Below are 22,230 nucleotides of genomic sequence, written 5' to 3'. Positions count from 1 at the left end.
ACTGAACAAGTCAGCCTGTGCATTTAGTATCTTGCAAGTTCCTACCCTTTCAAGTGTTCATTTAGTATTTATTGATTCTTTTAGTAAAATGTCACATAGCTATCACGGCTCTTAAATAAATTCCCCTCCTTACAGTTTAACCTGCCACTAACAAGCCTAGAAAAAGAAGAAAATGGATCATAGCAAAGGGCTCCTGCAGGGCTAGGGCTTTAGGTCAGACCACTGGAAAAAGTCTTTATACCAAGCCTGGACAACTCTGCCTAACAGGTAGAAGAAGGATCTGAAAAGCACCTGGATTGCCCAGACACATTCAGTTTAACTAAAAATTGAAACTGAACAGGGAGTGCTGTTGAGTTTCTGCAACAAGCTTGGTACCAAACAGCACATCATCCACCTACAGGTCCTGGTGCTGAGGAAACTACTTGAAACCAGGACTTCATTGAGAGCTGCTCCTCTTATGACACCATTCCTTCTGATAAAATGGCAAGTAACAGGTGTGACAAGCTCTGAGACAGGTATCACTAGCACAGACAGCCCAAACTAGCAGAAAAACAGGTCAGATGTACAGCACCTGCTGAAACACAGCTGCTGGGACTTCTCAAGTCTGAAGCTGTGACAGAATTCAAACATTTTTCTAAATACAATAAGTATACATGTTGATGACATCTGAGACTTGTATTAAATGCACTTACATACTTTTTGATATCTAATATAAATTCAGGCACCGCATAAGAGAACGACCACATCCTTTGGAGAACCATAGAGAAGTTAATGAAGACCAGGGCCCAAGACAAGCAAAACTTCAGGTATCCCTAGGTTGTTCTACTTATACTTACATAACAATAAAGTTTCCTTCAGCAACAAGAAATGTCAGACAGTACATATTCAATAGATGCACCTTCAACTTAAGACAGCAGCCTCAAACGAGAATGTGTAACTCTTACCACTCTTCCTACATATCCCCATCACAGGAATGTGTATGGCCTCAGTCGTTGAGAATTTAGTACCACAGAAAACCCAGGGACGCACAAGCAATATTAAAACCTGTCAGTATTAAATCCCTACTGTATGGTAAATTTACTATATATAGTCTTTTTACCACAAGTAAGAAGCTTACTATAGGAGAACTATTTCACCTACCACTTGCAATAATATTGAAAATTAGCAACTTGAATAAAGTCTGGAATTATACCTAGATGGTTAACGTGACTTTCTGCAGCCATTCCCTCCTGAAATTAGCTAGGGAGCTCAGAATGCTATTGTGATTCTAGGGAAGTCCCAGGGAAGGTACGTCCTCTGATCTAGCCCCAATTTATACTGAAGGTTAAAATTACATAACACATGCTAGAATAGATACATGAATGAAAAGGCACGTCAAACACATTGTATTTGTTTTCTTTCTCCCTCTCCTTCATCAAAAAAAAAAAGTTAGCAAAGGTGAGAGCTTGAGAATTGACAACACAATAAGCTGTACAGTGTTTCTAAGACAGACATGAAGAACTGTGCTAAAAATGACGTATCTAGAAGTATTCTTTTAACGGTAGTTCTAACGTTATGGCCAAACTGAATTGACTCTAACAGCTTAGCTACATGTCAAGCCTTTTAGAACAGCTTATGGGAGCACATATTAAAGAACAAGGTAAATTTCTAGTCTTGTCATCTAGTTTAATATATAAAACTTGGTTCACACCCATTTTTCCACCATAGTACAGACACAGAAATCATACCGAATGTTAAAACCAGCAGTCCTTCCTTTGAAATATTTTAAGCAGAATGTTTGTAGAAAGACCGCTTATCCTCTGGGTCCCTTCCACACTAGGAGATCCGCACACTGGAATCATCCTGTTTTGTCATGCTGTCTTTATTTCAGGGATGCACATGAAGGTATTACACTCATATCACTGGGCCAGCCTAAATTTCTGGGCAGATGTCAATACAGCTGCAGGTAAATATTAAATAGCAATATACCTTTTATTGATTAGACCCAAACAATTCCTAAATAATTACACAAACAAAGAATATTCAAAAAGTGAACTAATTACCTCTCAGAATCTCTATTTGGATATGATCTTGCAAGTGGTGATACTGCATGGCTAAGAACAATGTAGGCATAATCAAAAACTTGTTTCACTTGCATGGCACCGTAAGAGCTTCTGCCAACGTCGTTTCCTGAAATAATGTGACAGTGATCAGATCATCGTTTTTTGAAATCAGTAACCAGAAAATTATTCACACTTAGAGATCAGAAGCCTTAACAATACAGCTTAACTCTGTTTAAACTGGTCAGCCCACTCTGTTCATATCAGGAACAACTAAGTTGTGCCAATCTCAATAAGGGAAACTAGCCTTAGGAATGATGCTCAACATCATGCATTCAATAAGCATTTGCAAAATACTGATGTACCAGAGCATGAAAGAAACAGAAAAGGTAACTATAAAAAAAAGTTTTAAGCTGATCTCTAATAGGGAACATACCAAGGTCAAAGCACATCTCACTTACCAGTAGAGTTTTTGCAGACCAAATTCAGCTTAGAATTCCACTTGTGCAACTACCTTATCTTCATATGGCCAGGTATATTTATACCAACCCTACTTAACCTTTTCAAAGCTACAGCTGAATAAAATACAGACTGCTTATCTCTACAGGATAAACTAGTTTCTCAAAATCTTTATCACCCAGGATTTCCAGAATTTTGTACAGTATTGTTTTTGATCAAGTTACTGGTACTTTTTGACTGCCCCTCTTTAAACAGGGGTGACTTTTATAGCAGAATTCCTTCCAAACCTCCATCACCACTCGAGAAGAACTGCAGAAGTTAAGAAGATGCTAAAGCTGCTGTATCAGTGACATTGCACAGGCATCAGTCTTCTGTTTGATGCCTAGAATGATCTTGCCAGTACCAAGAAGAGAGCATTTGGGATTTTTTTTTTTTTTTAAGATATATTTGGCACCAGACACCAAAGGTTCACTGTCACCACTCAATTTAAGGAACACTTAAAAACAACTTCCTCCAAATTGCATGTGCAAAACACAGATTAGATCTTGAGTGGGTAGAAAGCTGCTTACAGTAAAAGGTTCCCTCCTTCAGAATGATACTTGAAATGCTGTGAGAACACTGGAAATGGATGAACCGCTAAAAGTAGTTATTTTAAGCTTGCAAATCAAATCAGGGCCCACAAACAAGTTATAATGAAAAATCCTCTTTTAAAATTGATAGGTGAAGGATTGAGTCTATCCTTTGGAGACTGAATCCAATAAGACTGAATTTGACATTGGAGGAACCCTTCACTCACTGAAATATTTTGTCCAGCAAGCCATTATATATAAATATGCCAACATCTGCCACCCAGGGTGAAAAGCAGCCTTGGCTTTACTACTTGACAACACATATTAGCCCTTCAAGATTCTCCAACAATGACACCACTTAAACAGGAAAGGGTAATCAATGAAAATAGATGTGGAGTATAAAGCATTTTGGGAAGTCAGGATTTCTTCAATAACATATATTGTTAAGTAAAAGTTGATCAAGAAAAGACTTCACGTTTAATGAAGTAACTGAGTATCTCACTCTGAATGTACTGTCACAGTATCCAACAGCTGCTAGACTCAGAATTACAGAAGCCTCTTTAAATGGCATATTTACAACTGGACTCTATCCTGAAGTAGAAGCAGAAGCCAATGTAGGCCTTGGAAAGCGGATCTCTGAAGAACTACACTGTAGTTCAGTGTTTCACTGCAAAGTAGGTGTCGGAGACTTTCCCAAAGGACTTTGTCCAAAGACAGCTGAATAGAGACAAGGGAAGTTCAGTGGTCAAGAAACCAAAACATGAACATGTTAATTCCACTAGAAAAACAGATGAATTCAGCACAAATTTTCCAGGGGAAGAACTGTCCTGCAACAATACCACCTTCCACTTAATAACACACAAAAGGTACATACAAAATAGAATTAAGTTGAAAAGGAATAAATAGAAACAATATTTACAAATGGCTAAACTCACGCAATTGCACCTACCACTAAGTTTACATAACAGGAATTGAGAATATACTGTCAAATTGCATTAGTGTAGTCTAACATAGTGCTAAGGCAACTACATTTAATGTGCATCATTAAAGGAGCTACACTATAATGAAGACACTACTGCTACTTGTTATTGGTTACTCCTTTTGACAATTATCACTTCTGCTCTTCTGCCAGCAAAAGAAATCAGAAACCATTCCACATCCACTTACAGCAAACTCAGGCAGTTTAGTTTAAACCACCAAGTTGTGTATGAGTCTTGATTGAAGCAGATGTGAGAAAAGGCAGGATAGCTCATGCCAAAGCATGCACAGGTTCTTGGATTGCCTCATTCTCCACCTGTAATTAGTTCATTAAAAAGTCTGAATAAGCAGTTTTATTCAGTTATAGTCTGCAGGTCTTCTGACTTGCACTGCAGCTGAACAGCAGATATGGAAGCCAAAGCTAGGCAAGCTACTATGAACAGTACCAGTCAAGCCTGCATAGAAGGTGACCCTACTCAATCCAGAGAGCAACATATTAGAGAAGCCAGAAGATCACGCATTTAGCAGTTCTGAATTCTAAAAAATAAAATAAATTTTAAAAAAGGATTCTTTAGGGAATAGGCTTTCTTCTGTGAGATTGTTCTGCCTAACACATCGCCTTTACATACCTAGGCAGCCTTTCAACACAATCTAGACCGAACAATTAAAGCACATACTCAAATGCTTTCACTCTTAAAAAGCCAGCCTTCAACTCTGATACAAACATCAGTGGATAACAATGGTGTATAATTCCACATATAACTCAATCCTTATTCTTTCGTGTGAAGTACAGCTTCATCTCTGAAGGAGCATGTCTGAGACTTCCATCAGTAGCTATCAGTATTAAACACTATCAAGTAGCCTTCCATTACCTGAAACAGTTTTAAGGACACAGCCTGGAAAGTCAAAAGTAAGACCATGAGCTAGGACTGAAGCAAATTTGTTTGTGTTAAGCTCTTACCTACTAAACACCTTCTTGCAACATTCATGAAGAGATTGTTTCAGCTGCTAGCCTCAATGTATTTGCGTATTTTTTATAAATGTATGCATTTTATACACACATATATATTCACAGGTTCTAATGACAAATAACAGATACTGAAAAGCTGTGATGAATGTCTTTGGGCAATCACTAAGGCTAGAAAAGAATCCCAATAGTTGTTGCCATCTCAAAGCTTCCTGCATTTATGGCCTACCAAAATGCAGAAGAAAGCAACATGAAGCATAATTAGTCCTGTAAACAGTCCCTTCAAGAAAACCATATAAAAATTAACATTTAGAACTTTACCTTAGGCACTGGTAAATTCACCACCCTTCTCATGAAGAGAGCAGCAAAGATGAAGCTCATAGTCGGACTATGACAGCTATGCTTGCTGCTGCCATTCTGAACCAAGATCAAAATCACTTCTGTCACGAGCATCAAAAATGTGACTGAAGAACCTTGACATTCCCCTCAGATAAAAGAAACTAATAAGCTTCTCTAATAACTTACTGAATAAATTGGAAAATTGTTTTAAAACCACAGATGAAAGATTTGAGCTACAACCAGAGTCCTGTATTCCAGGACAGGATATGGGTGGATCAATTCCACACATACAAACCTCTCCTAGGATGGTAGCAACTACTCTGCTCCAACATGTTCCCATGAGCAGACTTCCTGAGTGCCTGACTTTGCAGGCTGCATCTCCTAAAAGGATGATTGCACAGGCATCAGTCCTCTGATGCACAGGCATCTCCTAAAAGGATGCTTTTACTTCTTACACAAAGGATGACTGTTTCCAGTAACTGCAGCAGTGGCAGTTAAAAGATGTTTACACAAACTCATTTCCTTGGAGAAGAGGGAGAGATTTTCATTTCATTACCCTGCCCTAGGACACTAGTAACTCAAGATGAAGAGCCTTAAGGTATTTAAGAAGATCAGATAGAAACTATCACTAAATTGCATCACAGGATTGATAATACTGACATCTCAAATCCAAGTTTCCACAGACTTCCCACTTCAAGTATAGACTCTCAATGTCTTTCTTGGTGTTTCTTTGATCTCAAATCAAAGAAATTATAACCCTCTAGTGCCCAATGAAGTCTTGAGGCTCTCAAAGGAAACCCTGTAGCACCCAGGAGAATCTTATCTGAGTTAAACCCACTACAACCAAAACTGATGTCTGTTCCTTCCAGATCTAGAACGGAATGTCCTAAGCAGGAAAAACTATTCCACAGACTTAAATGAATTAATCTCACTGAACTTAATCCTGTTGCCCCCTAATGCTATACTACCTTTCAGCATCCTACTGCACAACTTGTGCCTACACCCATAAGATGGCCTTTTAAACTGCTTGGATAATCTAAAGGAATTTAAAGGGTTTTTTGCATCCCTGTATTTTTGTGTCTGACTTCTGGATTAAGAAGTCACCTTGCAAGGTCTTCTTGCAAAGCTTAACCAGAACTTTACAGAAAGCTATGATCAAGCTGCAAAAGGACCCCCCCAAAAAGATTAAGAACTAGTGCATGAAGTATATAAACAGATTTTGGGGAAAACTCTACAGCACCTTATGTTAACCTAGATCAAGGAACAGCTGTTCTCCCTTTCCCAAGATATTTGTTCCCATCTCCTTTTCAGTGCCAACAGTGAACATCATAGAGCTAGACACTGAGCAGATCTGAGCACAAACTAACCAAGCAGAGGTGATGACCTGTCAACTGGGCAAGGACCTGAACCACTGGGAAAGTATTTTGTACTGAAACAAGCAGTAGCAAGACTAAACTAAAATCTAGATCTTATCTACATTATCTTACACTCAATAGGTACTTTGAGGCACTCTAAGAACATGTAATTGCACCTAGATCTAAGGGGGCTGTATTCAAGAGATCCAATTCAAAGTGCCACCCTACACGTTCTGTAAAGTTTTCCTCCTAGTTCCATCAGGCAAGTTCTGCAACTCTATGGTAGCTACCAAAAAATATCTGACTACTGTGTCCCAAAGGAATCATTAATTTCAAGTCGTCCGCTTTGATTTGCCTTGCCAAAACACTTTCTCCTAGAAAAGCTACATTATCTCAGCCTACAGAATCTCACTTAAAACTTAGTTCTTACCAGCTCTTTAAGAGCATGTAACTATAGATCTTCCTTACAAATCAGTTCTCTTCCTTTAGTCTTCAGCTGGAAAGTCAGAACAGAACTGGAAGTCCAGGTAAGATTTTTGGTTCTAAAAAAAACACAGTCGTGCTGCCATCAAAACTGATTTTCAGGCAAGCGCACAGCTATTGCATGAAAACTCAACATGATAGATGTTCTCCAAAAATCACACTTATGCCTGGCCAAGTGCAAGAGTCACGATGGACACAAACTCAAAGCTACATACGTATCAGATGTAGCTAGACAAACGAGTATCTTAGCACACAGCCTGTTCTAGGGAAGCATGAACATTCAGTACACGAGTATTTAGGAAGGAGCCAAACTTCAGCTCCTGATCCATGGTATTTGCTTTAGAAGTGCTATACATAAGCAGTCTACCCACAAAATGTGACAGTATGGAGTTTGAGTGCCAATTACATTCCAAAAATATTAAAGCTGAAGTCCAAATTAACCAGAACTTGATTTTATTAAAAAGCTGTTCTAGAATTCCAGCCACTTAGGACAGTCTCAATAGAATCCAAACTGAGCACTACTAGCTGGCAATTTTCAGGAACTTAACCAAAATTAATCTTCATTACTCTGAACATTCCTGAACCAAAAACAAGACTTCGGGGAAAAAAGTATTTTAAATTACTTTCAAATGTACATGCAACCAAATGTGACGTTCTCTGGAAGTCCCTGTGCAATGCAGAAGCCAGTTATGCAAGCCAGACTCTCCACACCAACATAATATTCCAGCCATTCCCTTGCTACACATTTATGGCCATGTGCCCGTGTTTCTATGCGGTCTGTAGTGTACTGCCCTGCAGGGTAGGTACTTCATCTAGTGCATTTCATTTCCATGTGGTACAATACATCTGTAGCATAGCACCACAGATTGCAGCAGGAAAAGCTACACCTTCCTTTCTCATTCTTTCATAACAAAGAATGAAGAATTGTCCCTTCCAACAACTCCCCCTTCCAGGATTTCCTGGACCTCTCTCCTTCACTACCCCTCAGCACTGTTAGAGAACCTTATTATAAGCTCAACACATTTCTGAATCTCCAATGCATTATTTATCTGCACTGTTTGTGTGCAATCCAGCTTACTCAGGCTAAAGATCTTTACAAAATTCAGTTCCATATCCCTTGGCTCACCTCCACAGCTGTACCTCACCTGCAGGAAGTTTTTTCTCCATGCAGATTCAACACGTTTAACAGACTTTAGGAACTCTAAAATAAGTTAGAGAGTATGAGTTGAGCCAGAGCTCCAGAACACAGCGAGAAGTGCAGTCTTACCAGGCAGGAGAGGATCTTCAATACATAGCATGGATGGTCTGTATCCATTAGTCATGACTTTCATGATTTCTTCTTTGGCAATATAGGCACCTCCATTTTTTATTCTAATACCAGTTTTCAAGTAGTTAAAATTCCTTCCGTAGAGTTCAAAGAATTCTATCAGAAGCATTCCAAGGTTTTCATCAGCTCTTCTGGCATCGATTCTTGGATGCAGCTGTGACAGAACAGTTGCTAATTATTAAAAATAAATGCTTGTTTGACCATAACAGTACAACAACAAGCTCTCATTTAAACAGCCGAGTATAATCTCTTTACCCAAATCTGAGTTAAGTCATGTACTTACACTACTTTCATGTAACCAAAAGGGGGCAGCACTTCAGCAGCATATAGGAGCCAAAAAATTCTTTCTTACCTCCCAACTTTTTATGGATTAGTAAATTCTTGTTTCTAAGCCAGAAGCAATAGAGCACTACATGCCACATTAAGGCTTAGTAATAGCTGATATTTTTTTTAAAGAAAAATCCACCAGGCTTAATGTTTTCAGAAGCACAAGAACTATCTACCCCAACTGAACTGCAGTTCTTTTCTCAATCTCTTCATGTTATATATTTATATATAATCTATAGTCTTATTTCATTTAATTACTAGCAGCGGTGATACACAGGTTTTTCCATTATCAGAGGTGTTAAGACATTAACATTCTACTTCATACTCCCACAAAGCTTACTGTGACAAAAGTTTATTGGAAGTAGTAACAGCTCATTAATGATCTCGTGAGTAATTACCTAAAATACTTGCCCATTTTAAGCATTTAAAACTTAACCTATGAACATAATTAGAAAATGACCATTTAATTTCTTAATTTTAACAAGCACTGAAATCAGCTACTATCCACACTCAGTACCAGTAGTCTAGGAAGTAACAGACAAACTGTGTCCTACCAGATTTAGCACCAGTAAAATCATTCAGGGTCAGAACTGGAATAGACATAGGAAAGCACCGTAACCCTCATGACAGGACCTGTTATAGAAAGCAATGCACCACCTCTATGCTGTTGACAAGTCTCCTGCTCCTGTCTCAGTTCACACAGTGAATAGATCTTAGGTTTGAGAGGTAGTCTATAGGAGCTGCCAATGATCAAACACCTAGAATCACAGCAAAATGAAGCTGTGCATTGGTATGGGATTGTAAAGAAACAGCATCTTCCATAACAGGGCCTAGTGACAGGAACAAAAATATTTTAAAGAACTTAAGCAAATAAGAAACAGACTTACCTGCAGGAAACTAATTGCCATTAAAATTAGGCTGTAAGAGCTAATTCCACCAGTAAAAACTTCATTCAAGTCCCTCTGAAGTAGGAACTGTTTTAATACTAAAATCAAATAAGGCAGCAAAGAGTATTTCTGCAAAGCAAAATAATTCTTATCAAAGATAACGTCAAAATTCCAAACCAAAATACTAAATCTCAACATAAGATTAATCTAATACAAAAATGTTGTTCAGAAGCATGCTATGTTTCCTAAAGAAGAAACAAAACATGCAATTTTTTATTCTAGAAACTGAGACAAATAGAGAAACTCATACTTGATCGAGTAGCCTATACAAATTTAATTCCCTCATCTCCTCCCCAACATGAAGACTTTTATATCTTCATTGAATGCAAGTGTCATTCAGTCAGTGCTTTTCATCTAAACAGTGCTTTTACTGCAGAGCATAAAAGTAAACTTAGGTTTAAGTACTTAGGCGCAGAATTGTTTTTAGACATTGCTTAACAAGGCAGCATTCACAAGCAAGCACTATTAAAATTCAAGGTAAGTAAAACTTGGACAACCTTGCTCTAGAAACAGTTTAGTACCTATCTCCAGATCTAAATACAATTGCACAAAACCTTTCAATATACAGGTTTATGAACAAAACACCTACCACTCAACTGTTAGAAAACTATGTAACCACATTCAGCTTCAGTGTTTACAGTTTCTAGTTCACAAAGCTCAAGCTTTTAAAAAAAATCTTAATATCTTTCTACCAAGTAAGGCAACACTGAACAGATACCAGCAGAAAATAAATTAAGACATTCATGTTTAATTAGTATTAATGAAAATAGTCTTCAACAGTAAGTTTTCAAAAGTCTTAAGCCATACCAAAAAAGGTTAGCTAAGCATCTAGCGTATCCTTGGTAAGTAGTATAACATTCATTGTATTGTTGATACCTTCATGTATTCCTTGATAAATCGAGCTGCCTTCACACCAGTTTCTACATTAAAACTGATGTCAACTTTCACTTCTGTCTCCTGGTCAGTAAGTTTTATTATTGGTACCTGAAAAGGTTAAAACAGGGTTTTATGAGTCCCCAAAAACACAACACCAGTGCTCCTCTCCAGCTACTTACTTAACACAGATGTGTACTATCAGTCCAAATGAATGACAAGGGAGACAAGAAAGCGTGTTTTTGAGAAAGGATAACAATCCTAACTTGGCTGACAAGTGAACAATTTTTAGATTTTTAGTGAGGTGATTGAAATATTGGTGTGTACGATCACATTAACTTACGATCACTCATGTACATTCCCACAGCTGTTAGACATCTGCCTCCATAGCTGCAATATCAGTGTTGTAAGAACTGCATTCATCTGACCCAGCAGTGCCCCATTCAGCTAGCTAAACTGACAGAAGACTTAGCCTAGCAGAAAAAACAAAGAGCTGCCTGTTGGTTTTATCAAGCTGAACTGGTTCACTGCAGAGTCAAATGAAAACCAGAATGGATAAAAGCCAAGCAGGAATAGCAGTACTTCCTCTCCTGGCAGCAATAAATCATTACAGAACTACAGAATATGCAGTTCAGTCTCACACCACCACCTTGAAGACAGTATCCAACAAAATGATATTATAAGCATGTTATCTCACAATCATAACCTAAACTTCAGCTTATACATTTATTCTGAATTGAGCTTCTTGCATGTATTTTTCATCTGAAATGGAAAGCAAAAAAGAAAAGGCAGAATTACAGCATCATTTTATACTAACAGCAAAGGGAATAAAATAAGAGGCTGGTAAAATCAGTAAGCATATTGCCTTTCTCCTTTGCTACCTGGTACTAATACTGGAAATCCCACTCTCAGGCAATCCAAAGATTACCAGAGCTCCTGCTATGTATTGCTATTTCAGCAGAAGCTGTAGGAATCTTCCGGTCCTAAAAGTCACTATTTTCAGAAAACACAGAAGGTGACTGCCTACTAATAGAAGTCTGCAATATTCTGCTTAGTCTCCTGGAGAAAACACTGGTTTGGTAAAGCAAAATTCTTACATTAAGTTTTCAGCACATTCAATGTTTGATCAATTGTGTTCACAAGACAGATGCAAGAAATAATACACAAACAACACAACCCTAGCTACCAGTCCCTGGCTAAACACAAGTCCTCTTAAAATTCAGTGGAAAAACACAATATAGTTAAACTGTCTTGTATTTTGCAAATACAAACTTTTCTTGACAATAGGAATTCATTCTTTATTGGCAATGAGCATAAAAATGGCCTTCCAGCAAATACAGTGTACAGTTACACGTGCGTGGTGACAGGACGAGGGGGAATGGGCTAAAGTTGCGCCAGGGGAGGTTTAGGTTGGATATTAGGAAGAACTTCTTTACTGAAAGGGTTGTTAGGCATTGGAACGGGCTGCCCAGGGAAGTGGTTGAGTCACCATCCCTGGAGGTCTTTAAGAGACGTTTAGATGTAGAGCTTAGTGATATGGTTTAGTGGAGGACTTGTTAGTGTTAGGTCAGAGGTTGGACTCGGTCATCTTGGAGGTCTCTTCCAACCTAGACGATTCTGTGATTCTGTTAACGTTCTGTGTCAAAGCTTCTCTATGCTACTGCTAAAAACATACACATTCTACTAAAATCTTTACTAAAATCTTGCCCAGATAGAGCAAAACAAGATAACATCATTGTGCTTAAGACATCAATTTCTTCATGAATTACTTAAAGAACACTATTTATCATGTAGTATTATATTAAGTAGTCTAAAAACTTTTCTGTTCAGTGTTCCAATGATTGTTACTTACCGTAGCTTTATCAAGTACTTTAATGGAATATGGCTCAGCCACGTTGTGTTTTCTTAGTGCTTGCTCCAGCAGCTGTAAAGGGGGGCGTTCCCATTTCCCAAAAACAACTAAATCAATATCACTAGACAAAAAGAACACAGCATGAAATCCATTATGTCTAAGACGTGGTAGTCCGCAAACAAAACTGCCATCCTACATGTAACAAGTCCAGGATAAACATTTTGCAACTTTTAACGATCTAGGTTTCTAAGACGCTTGCTTTAGTAATGTTAGAGACAGGCTAGTGTGCTCTAGGACCCAAATTCAGTACTCTAGTTCCTTACTTTCAGTCCTCTGATGAGTTCTTTGGATGACTCCTTCCTTTTTTTTTTTTTCCTTGCTCCCCCATTCTGACTTCCACAGCCCAATCCTGTCCCCCACCTATCCATGTTGGTACGTTTGTTAATAGTCCAAATAAGTTTTGCTCTTTTTAAATCAGTAATTTTTTTCCACAGGAATTGATTTCCCAGTGCTTATTGAAAAGGTAAAGATGATAGTCTTTAAGACACAGCTAAACAGATTTCCCACTGACTTTGTAACCATCAGAATATCTGTTGAATTTTAAGTGACATAAAACACTTAATTAAGACACTTTACACTCCAAAGAGTTGAGAAAACCCTGCTGTGATGACCCCACCAATTTTGCACAGTAACTGTGACACTCAGATTTATTTAACAAAACACAGCATTTTCATAGTAAGTAGTAAACTTGCCAGTTTACTTTATCTTGAAAGCATAGCCCAAAGGAAGAAACAGTGCTTCACCAAAGCATTGACAAGTATGTAGTGCTGGCACTGATATACCAAATATTTATCAAATCTAAGTCGAAAGCTCTTCCCTTGGTCACACGGGACACTAAGCAAGAACTTTGCTGGGAGTTTGATAGGTTTACATGTTACAGTCTAAATTCCCCTTTGAGTTTTACCATTAAACTAAAAGACAAGCTTTATCTAAAAGTAAATTATTACTTACCTAGTTGGAAGATAAAGCCCTGTACTAAAGCTGCCAAATATCTGGACCTGAAAAAAAAAATGAAATCACTTGTTACGAATGCTCACTTTTAAGATTTGTTAAGATTTTCTGGACCTGTTAAGGATAGAGCCTGGTGAAAAAAGTTATTGGGCTTACATGTCAGTATACAGACTTTGCTGTATACTCTTAAGCTTGTACAAATATACTTTCTCTTATAGATTCAACTTCACGGGAAATTGTATTTTTACAACGTGAAATGACTACCAAGCCTGAAAGCCAGACAGCATAAACTTTTGAAAAGTCCTTTTACCTATTTATTTCGTTCTATGGAAGTATAAGCTGTTATAAATTTCCTTCCTCTGCCCTCTTTCCTCATAGGGCAACTTTACTAATTTTGTTTGTTTAAAGGAAAGTATTTTTTTTTTCCCCAATTCTTATGTTTAACAAGTGCAACTAAATTTTCAATTCATAAGAGACGTTAAGTACTCCAGATTTTACTGTAAGGATGACTGAAATTGTAGTAGATGTTTGGGGGAGAGAGGCACACGCAGAGAGATTATCCTGAAGAGACATTCATAGTCCAGATCAGATACTTTCACTATACTTCCACCCTAGAAAATTGAGATTTTCTTCTCTCTCATTTACAGCACAATTTGCAAGTTTACTTTGAAGCGACCCATAAAAAGGCTGGGCCATTTCAATGACCATTCCCACGGTCTAGAAAAATCTTATTGCTAAGAAAAATTGTAGGTGAAGATGAAGATAGGCTTTACAGCGTATTTAGCTCAACACCGTGCCCATAACCTTCAATTTTGGTCATTAAAGGCTATGAAATCACAACGGTCTGAAATTTTGTTATGCTTGTTAATAACTACTCTGCTATCTGCAATCAGAAGGGTAATGAGATATGAGCAGGGTAATAGAGATATGGTTCGCAGTAAGTTCCTTTTGGATGTTTTTTTGTTTGGAGGAAGTTTGTTCTTTATATAATAAACGGTTTGAAAACAAAACAATTTTGGCTAAAAGATACCTCAGAAAGTAAAAGTCCAATCTTCCCACTAAAGCTGAACTGAAGTAATTCAAAAAATGTCAGATTTGTGAAGTATACAAAAAAGGAAGTTTAGTTTTGAAACTGTTCTTTTATGAAATATTTGTATTTACAAATATCCACATAGTCAGGATCCACTGTAGAAGTGGATACATCGTCAGGCTTATTTTGATATTCAATAAGCTTTTACTTTAAGAAATTAAAAAATATATATACCAGTAGCCTTCACTAGCCTGATATCTAGGTTTTACGTTTCCTCCACTTTTTAAAATAAAATTCTGAAAAGCTGTGATATTTATTCAAGTCAATCACCTTAAAACTTACCTGTTCACTTCTTAAAAACAAAAGATAACTTCATGAATTGAGCTCTACAATCTACTGGAGAAGCAAATCAGTACTTGAGTTACACTCACATCAGCTGTAGGCCAAAGATCTTTGATGACCGTTTCTATTCTTTTCACCACTTCTCTTCTCATAGCTGCTTCTTCTGGACGAGGGGACATGAAGTCATAGAAATCAATTATTTCTTCGTGTAGTCTAAAAGAGAAAGAACCTTCAATTATTTTTTTGATGATTTAACTATTACAATAATGTCACACACACCCTAAATAAGGCCATAGGTTTTGTTTAATATCATTTAACCAAATCCAACGGTACTTTCAAGAGAGAGGTGAGCACCACAGAAGTTAGATTTTGGGAGGTAAAGCCAGACAGCTTGAGGTCTAGGATCGGCAGAGAGGCAAGGGCCTCAAGATGTATTCATACTTAATTTCCACGGCAGCACCTCACAGTAATCTCAGCAATGCCTACACATCAGCTCTCACCACATTACCTAACTGCCTAAAGATGTCAAATAACAGGACACAAACACTGGTAGACATTTGCTAACCTTCCTACATGCTCAAAAGGGAAGTTACAGGCCACTGACATTGAGTTTTTGCAGAGGGCTATAAGAGGGCCATATGACTACTCCTTGATGCAAAAACATACACTTGCACAAATAGGGATTTCCTTAACAATTCAAGTCCTTTACAAGCCATCTATTCATACAGGAAATGACCTTTCAACTGAACTACTCAAAGTAAGGAGTGTAACATTTTCTCCAGTGTAAAATACATTAATACCAGCACTAGGTGAGGAGTTCTCACACAGCATCTTTCTGTACCTGTTAAGTGCCTCCGTTTCCCATTTTCCTGATACTACAGGGTACTCACTGACAAACGTGAATGAAGATGAATTTAAGTTTTCAGGTGAACATAAATGCTTGTTTACAATGGAAAAGCACCAAGCCATGCCAGGCAAAAAATATGATTTCTTGAAACAGGACAATAGCTGCTGCTGTGATATTTTAGCAAAGATCTTTTTGGTGTTGATATATACTCAATAAACTTAGCCTTCCAAAACAAAAATTGTTTAAGTCTAATAGAACTCTAAACTACTTTTATATTTTCCTGAGACTGTTTTGCAACAGATTTTACTAGAGAATTCCTTCCCTATCAGATATCCTTCAACAGATCATATTCAGAAGGCACTGCCCACTTCTTAAGTGTCAAGATTCCTTTCTATATACAAAGATTTCAGCAGCAAAACATAAAGACACTACTTTTAGAGAGTATATATTTAGAATTACCATGTGCCTTTCCTTTTATCTTAAGCTGTTGATCCACAGTTGAACACTTAACTACACTGCAGGCAGACCAAACTTTTCAATTTGTTGATGGAGGTACTTGACTTCACAACTTCAGAGCAAGATAGGAGGTACAAACCAACATGCCCCTATCTTATTTTGTTTGTTTCTAGAAAGTTTCTAGAAAGCACGAATTTTTTCCCCCTCTCCAAGGTTAAAAAAAAGGAGATTGTTGAATACATGAAACAGCAACGAAACCCAACTAAAGACTTCCCATTGTCCTGTTCATAAAAGTCAGCAGTAGGCAGATACAGGGTGAAAGCAAGAGAAGACAAAGCAGTTATCCAACTCCCTTGCAGCAATTCTTCCAAGTCTACAGTAATTCTGACATACTTTTGGGGCGGATACCAAACGTGTATTAGCTCAAAAGACTTTTCTTCCACTAATTTTTCCACATCTTTTTACTCCATTTATGCTTTTGTCATTCATTACATTCTATGACAACTTAAATATGCATCAGAGTAAAGAAGTGTTTTATTTTAAACTCCTGCCCGTGAATGAGTCTACTTGATGCTCTTTTTCTAGGAAAAAAAATAATTTCTGGCAGCTCATCTCCAAACATTGTTTTGCAGACTCTGCATTTACATTCACCCGTCTCTTTTTCACCAGTTTATTTCCCCCTCAAGCTAACCACCCTCATCTGCTCCTCTCCCCTGACACAGGAGCAGGTCCAAAGTTTCATCAGTGCTGACTTTCTTCAGCTTGTTTTCAGTTGCACCACGCTTTTGGCAGGTGACCAGAAAGGCACAAAGTCAATATGTAATTACACCACTTAGCGCATGACACACCTGTTATTTATTTTTTATTGTTCATTCCTACTGCTACTAATTGCTATTTGAGGAGCCGAGCATACAATACTCTTTAAAAGAAAGCATTTTGAAGGAGCATTGAGATGTTTTCTGAACAATTGCCACCGATTGCCCACCCACTTGGCATGTGCAGCCTGAGTTATTTTTCTTCAGATTTTTGTCTCCATGTTTACTAGCATTTAATTTTATCTACAGCTTTGTAACCTACTGAATAATGAACTCCCATTACAACTGCCTGCAATCAGCTCTGGCTTTCTGTTTCTCTTGGTGTTCCGTCCTTTTCCCATTCACTTCTTCCCTCCAGGTATTTATGAATATATTGTGCAACTATGTCTTGAATAATTCCACTGGTACCTTTCCTTTATTACAATATAAATAATTTATTCTCTTTGTTACTTCTAAGCAGTTGGTAAACCCATAAGCACAGCAAGCCCATGACTTTTAAAAAAGCCTTCAGAAAAGAACCTCAAACATTCCTCCAAAAGAAAAAAATATCCTACAGATCTATGTTATCCCAATGACCACGTTAATAAGGGTTAGCAATGAATCCGTTAGGATATCAGCCAGGTTCAACCACTCCTGGACATCCAGGCATTCCTGCAAAAAGCTGTGTTTGCAGTTGCCATTCAGTGTTAGGAAAGAAGAGAAGGCAGAGCAAGCACACATGCACTCCCCCACTGCAGTGCCCCAGCGAGCCTCTGCTCAGACCAGGAAGCGTAGCAATCTTTAAGCATATTATGAACAACTCAACATTTCCTTCCCTGATCTACTTTTTAACAAGTCAGCTCCACATTTCCACTCTTGCCCTGCCAAGAAAGCACGTAACGCTTCAGTTTGCACAGGACACCACCACAGGAGTTAGATAATCAAAGCTGTTTGCAAGTTGAAACTACGTGCTGCGGTTTCATGGTGAAGTTCCTCTTGAATTCCTCAGCACATGCCATCAGACGTGGCTGTATACAAGTCACTGTCCTACAGATTTAAACATTCCTTATTGAAATTCAACATGACAATTCCTCAACAGTCAAAGTCAAAGAAAGTGCAGATGAGAACTTCAAGTCCTCCTCTGGCAAAAAATAAAAATAAAAAATAGCAATGCAATTAGATCATTCAGGTTTTAGTGCACGATCTCACTTCCCCTTGGTGCCCTTTCACATCTCTGATCCTGGTATGAGCCCTGGCCACTCCGGCAAGTTCCTTGCTTTTGATGCATAAGGCTTCCAGTTTGTAATGCACTTCACAAGACAGAAGATTTGAGAACTGATTTAACAGACTCATTTTGTTTACTCCCCCTTCTACTCTCCTTATTTCAACAGTTTCTATTTCTCAGAAAACATCATCAAAACTCTTTGGTAAGAATCAATGCTATCGTCAGAGTCAGCCCAAGACAGCACTTGATCTTAATGCAGCATTTTCAAGTATTTTAACCTCCCGGCTTCTTTCTAAAGAAGCTTCTCAAAATAAGTTTGTTTTGTTTTGTTTTTAAAACTGAGTATTATTACTGTTGATATTTTCTAAGCCTCTTTGCTCAGATGAGATTACTGGAATGCTAGTCACATAAAAAGTAACTCTGATATACGCAGCCAGATGCTGTATGCTGCTCAGGACTAATCCCAGAGTAACTTCTATATTAGCTGCAGGAATGATTTGGTGTCTAAAAACAGGCTACAACATGACATTCACCCAGCTAATATATGGATAGTTGCCAGTTAAATATTTTGCCCATGTACCCTCTCTCTGATCTTCAGAAGTACTTGTCACCTTCTTGGTCAGGACTGCAACAGGATCTTCATCATTAAGAACAACCTCAATCTGCAGCACAGGAGGTACTAGCAAGCGAAAATAAGACTTTTAAAAAAAAAATAGAGCTTCCTTTAACATATAGCACAAGCTTCTTAAACAACTTATGCTATAAGAGCATCCCACTACATATCTACTTTCTTGGTTTAAGACTCCTGCTATACTGCTTTCTTAAAGCTGGGCATTTTAATTGACTTTTTAAAAAGGCAGTTTCACTCTATTAAAATATTGGAAATTAGATTCGTTGGCGAAATGTAACTATACTGCTAATGGAGGGTGGAAGAGATTAGAATGCAGGGATGCAGAAGAAGGGCTATTTGCACTTAAAACACTATTAATCTTGCTAATTTTAACACCCTGGAGGAACCAACCGTTCACTGATGCCATTACTGCTAAACACAGTAAACATCTGCTGCTTACAGGCTGAACTATGCAACACAAACACCTTTGTTTACCAAAAAATATCCCTTTTACTGTTTTAGGAAAAGCAGAGATACACTTCTGGGCTTCAGGTTAAAATAAGACCAAGGAGGTATGTGCTTAGTCTTTCATCGTGTTTTTCTTTAAAGGCAGGTTTCTAAGAGAGGAAATCATTTACTTTACTCATTACTTACTGTGTCTACAAGTACTATTTTATACTTAGCTCATTTGTTACCTCAAGGGCTGCCTTCAGTGTATTGACGTGAAATTCTGAAACTGCATCAGCAAACTGGAAAGTGAATGAAAAGCAACAGAGCGTTTGTTCCCTCCAGTAAGCATACTGTTTGTCTTCAACATCGTGTCTGCGCTATTAAGCGCACAAATTTATTCTTGGGCAGAAACATGACTGCATCATTTACATGGAACTGGTATTATTTTTTAAAATATATTCATTACTACATGAATAGTTTTCTAATTAAGAACACATCAGCCAAGTATCCCTGTAAACGAATGGACACCTCAGTTACAACATATGTTTAATACCAGCACAGAGCAGGAAAGGCAATATTTCGAGAGCTTTGTTGAAATAAAGGTTACAAACAATAAGCTAAGTTTTCAGTGAAGTATGAACTCTGAAACGTGTCTGAAGACTTGGCTGTCTCAAGCTTAAACGGTAAAGTCCCAGCAGCCACTGTGTGTATTTCTCAAGTCCGTTGAAATATTTTACCTTCACCTACAACTACTGCAAAGCACAATTGTATTATCAAGGAAATATAAGTGAAATCTCTAAGCTACAACAACTAAATGCATTCAATAGCTAACACCAGTATTACAGTCGAACTGAGGAACAGTTTAATAAAACAAATGAACGTGCACAATCGAAGCAATAGTATATTCCAAGATGCAGACTTTTACCAATATAATTTAAAATGAAGACATCTACAGAAGTAACAAAACAGGAACTATAACCCAGAAGAGGCCATTAGCTCCCAGCTCTTCTCCTCCTACCTGACTCGATACCCACCAGGCACCTGCACTTCTCTGTGCCATTAGTGCTCAGGTAACAGCACACTGTGCCCTATGCAGCACTCTAAGGCTTGCAGATCAGAAAGAGCTATGAAAACGCAGCGCTGCGTTCATATATGATATTGCTGCAAACCAGTCTCACATTACACTGTAATTCAGACAGCGATTACTTTTATCACTGTAATTGCATGGAAGGCAGCAAACTCTGGACAGCAGAGGTAAAATCTCAGCCTAACAGAAATTCAGGGAGAACGGAAGAAAAGAACTTTTGTTCTCATCCACAAAACACAGAGGGTAGTCTTTTAAGATCTATTGTACCTTTTCCACAAGTGATCTCATTTCCCCTGTAAACTTTCTTTGCCCCAAGTCAGATCCAGTCCTAATTTCAGACCAAGTTTGTGGTCAACTGAATTTTACACCTTAGGAGCACACATGAAACTAAACTCCCTTTCCACCGCAAATGGACCAGTTTATGCTGCAAGTTTCCAGACTTAAGAGAATTTGTTTGTATTTTGGAAGAGAAAACCAATCAAAACTAATCTGCTTTTCAAAGTCTATCAATCTAATAAAACCCAAACAATTAGCTTCTTAATGACCTTGAAAAATCTGCATTATACTACAATCCAGAAAAGAAACTGATATATTAGTATTATCTCCAAGCTGATACATGACAAAACAGATCTGCTATGCAAGCTTCTGAACAGCTGTACATGGCTCCTGACAGGCTGCTCGTCTTTGCCACAACACCAAGAAAACATCACATTATTATTTTGTTGCATCAATGAAGGAGCATACCATATGTTAAAACTTGGAACTGGATCAGCAAGCTCACTATGCCAATAAATAGAACCGCTAAACACTGAAATTCCTGTCTTAATACTATTCTTTTCCAAATGCCCAAAGATAGCAAGCGATTAACATCCCAGACAAGTCAGAAAGGTTGCAACGACAGAAATATCAGTGATAGAAACTACGCCGATGCAGCAGCTATGCATCGCATCACAGTAGCCACTGCAACTTTTCAGAGACACGATAACTTAGTCTTGAGTACCAAGCACACAGCTGAACCCAAAAAGCATCAATCTGAACAGCAACAGCAGCAAACCCTACACATCGAGTCTCTCTGCAGGGCAACAAAAGGATTTGGGGGTTTAAGTATTGCTGCAGTTCACTACATAAAAGAGGAAGCTTCTTAATTTAAGAATTTTAACCAAAAGACGGTGTGTTTAAGAGAATATCGAAGATATCATACCAGTTGCTCAGCAAAAGTATGCATCACTAATCAGATTTTAGGGAAAAAAGATCTTCCGCTACCTTGTCATAGGATTACATCAGAAGATGTCTTCAAAAACCCAAAGTCATGTGCAAAGCAGGAAAAGAGTATTTGGAAGATTAAGGATATTAAAAAGGATCATGAGGAAAAATATAACAAGATACAAACCTAAGCTTAGGAAAGGATAAATTAGCTCACGAGCCAAAAAAAATGCTTCAAGTGAATTAATTGATCAGAACAGAGAAGGTTAAATGATCACAATGCAAGACAAGCTAACTTTTTTTCTCTCCCTCAGAGAGGTTTCCCTAATCCCTACTTTACAGCGAGCTTGCCCCAAATTGACGTCTTAGCTGGAAATACTTCACAGCAAAATCTATTCCTGGCAATTTGGCATTCACCAAAAGCAACTTTCAGTTCTGCATTTGTATCACAGGAACATTAAGAAACAATCTTTTTTTTAATTAAAACAATTAGTTTTGACATTCACTATAGTCCAACTAGTCAAAGATGAAATCAGTGCAACCTATGAACAGTTACGGCTATGTCCAGATGTAAGCACAGCTTTCTTATATGGAAGCCGTGTCTCTTAAAGAAAACCATGGGGAATTACTCGCCAAAATCAGTGAACCACAAAGGAAATC

At 37.9% G+C, this 22,230-nt stretch overlaps 1 protein-coding gene across 4 annotated transcripts in view; it reads right to left on the bottom strand.

Moving 5' to 3' along the window:
* Positions 1-22,230, bottom strand: part of TENT4A (terminal nucleotidyltransferase 4A) — a 61,443-nt gene that overhangs the window by 30,776 nt on the left and 8,437 nt on the right. For all 4 annotated transcript variants that reach the window (XM_083822793.1, XM_083822795.1, XM_083822792.1 and 1 more), the window contains exons 2-8: positions 14,988-15,111; positions 13,527-13,573; positions 12,516-12,636; positions 10,667-10,774; positions 9,731-9,859; positions 8,457-8,670; positions 2,043-2,169 (exon numbers count right to left, since the gene is read on the bottom strand). In XM_083822793.1, the coding sequence (XP_083678919.1) occupies positions 2,043-2,169; positions 8,457-8,670; positions 9,731-9,859; positions 10,667-10,774; positions 12,516-12,636; positions 13,527-13,573; positions 14,988-15,111 (870 nt within the window). The remainder of the gene's footprint in view (positions 1-2,042; positions 2,170-8,456; positions 8,671-9,730; positions 9,860-10,666; positions 10,775-12,515; positions 12,637-13,526; positions 13,574-14,987; positions 15,112-22,230) is intronic.

This window comes from Anser anser, assembly GCF_964211835.1.
Source record: "Anser anser genome assembly, chromosome: 2".
NCBI lineage: Eukaryota > Metazoa > Chordata > Aves > Anseriformes > Anatidae > Anser > Anser anser.
The sequence above is the reverse complement of the archived record's forward strand: the minus strand, read 5'-3'. Positions and strand labels throughout refer to the sequence as shown.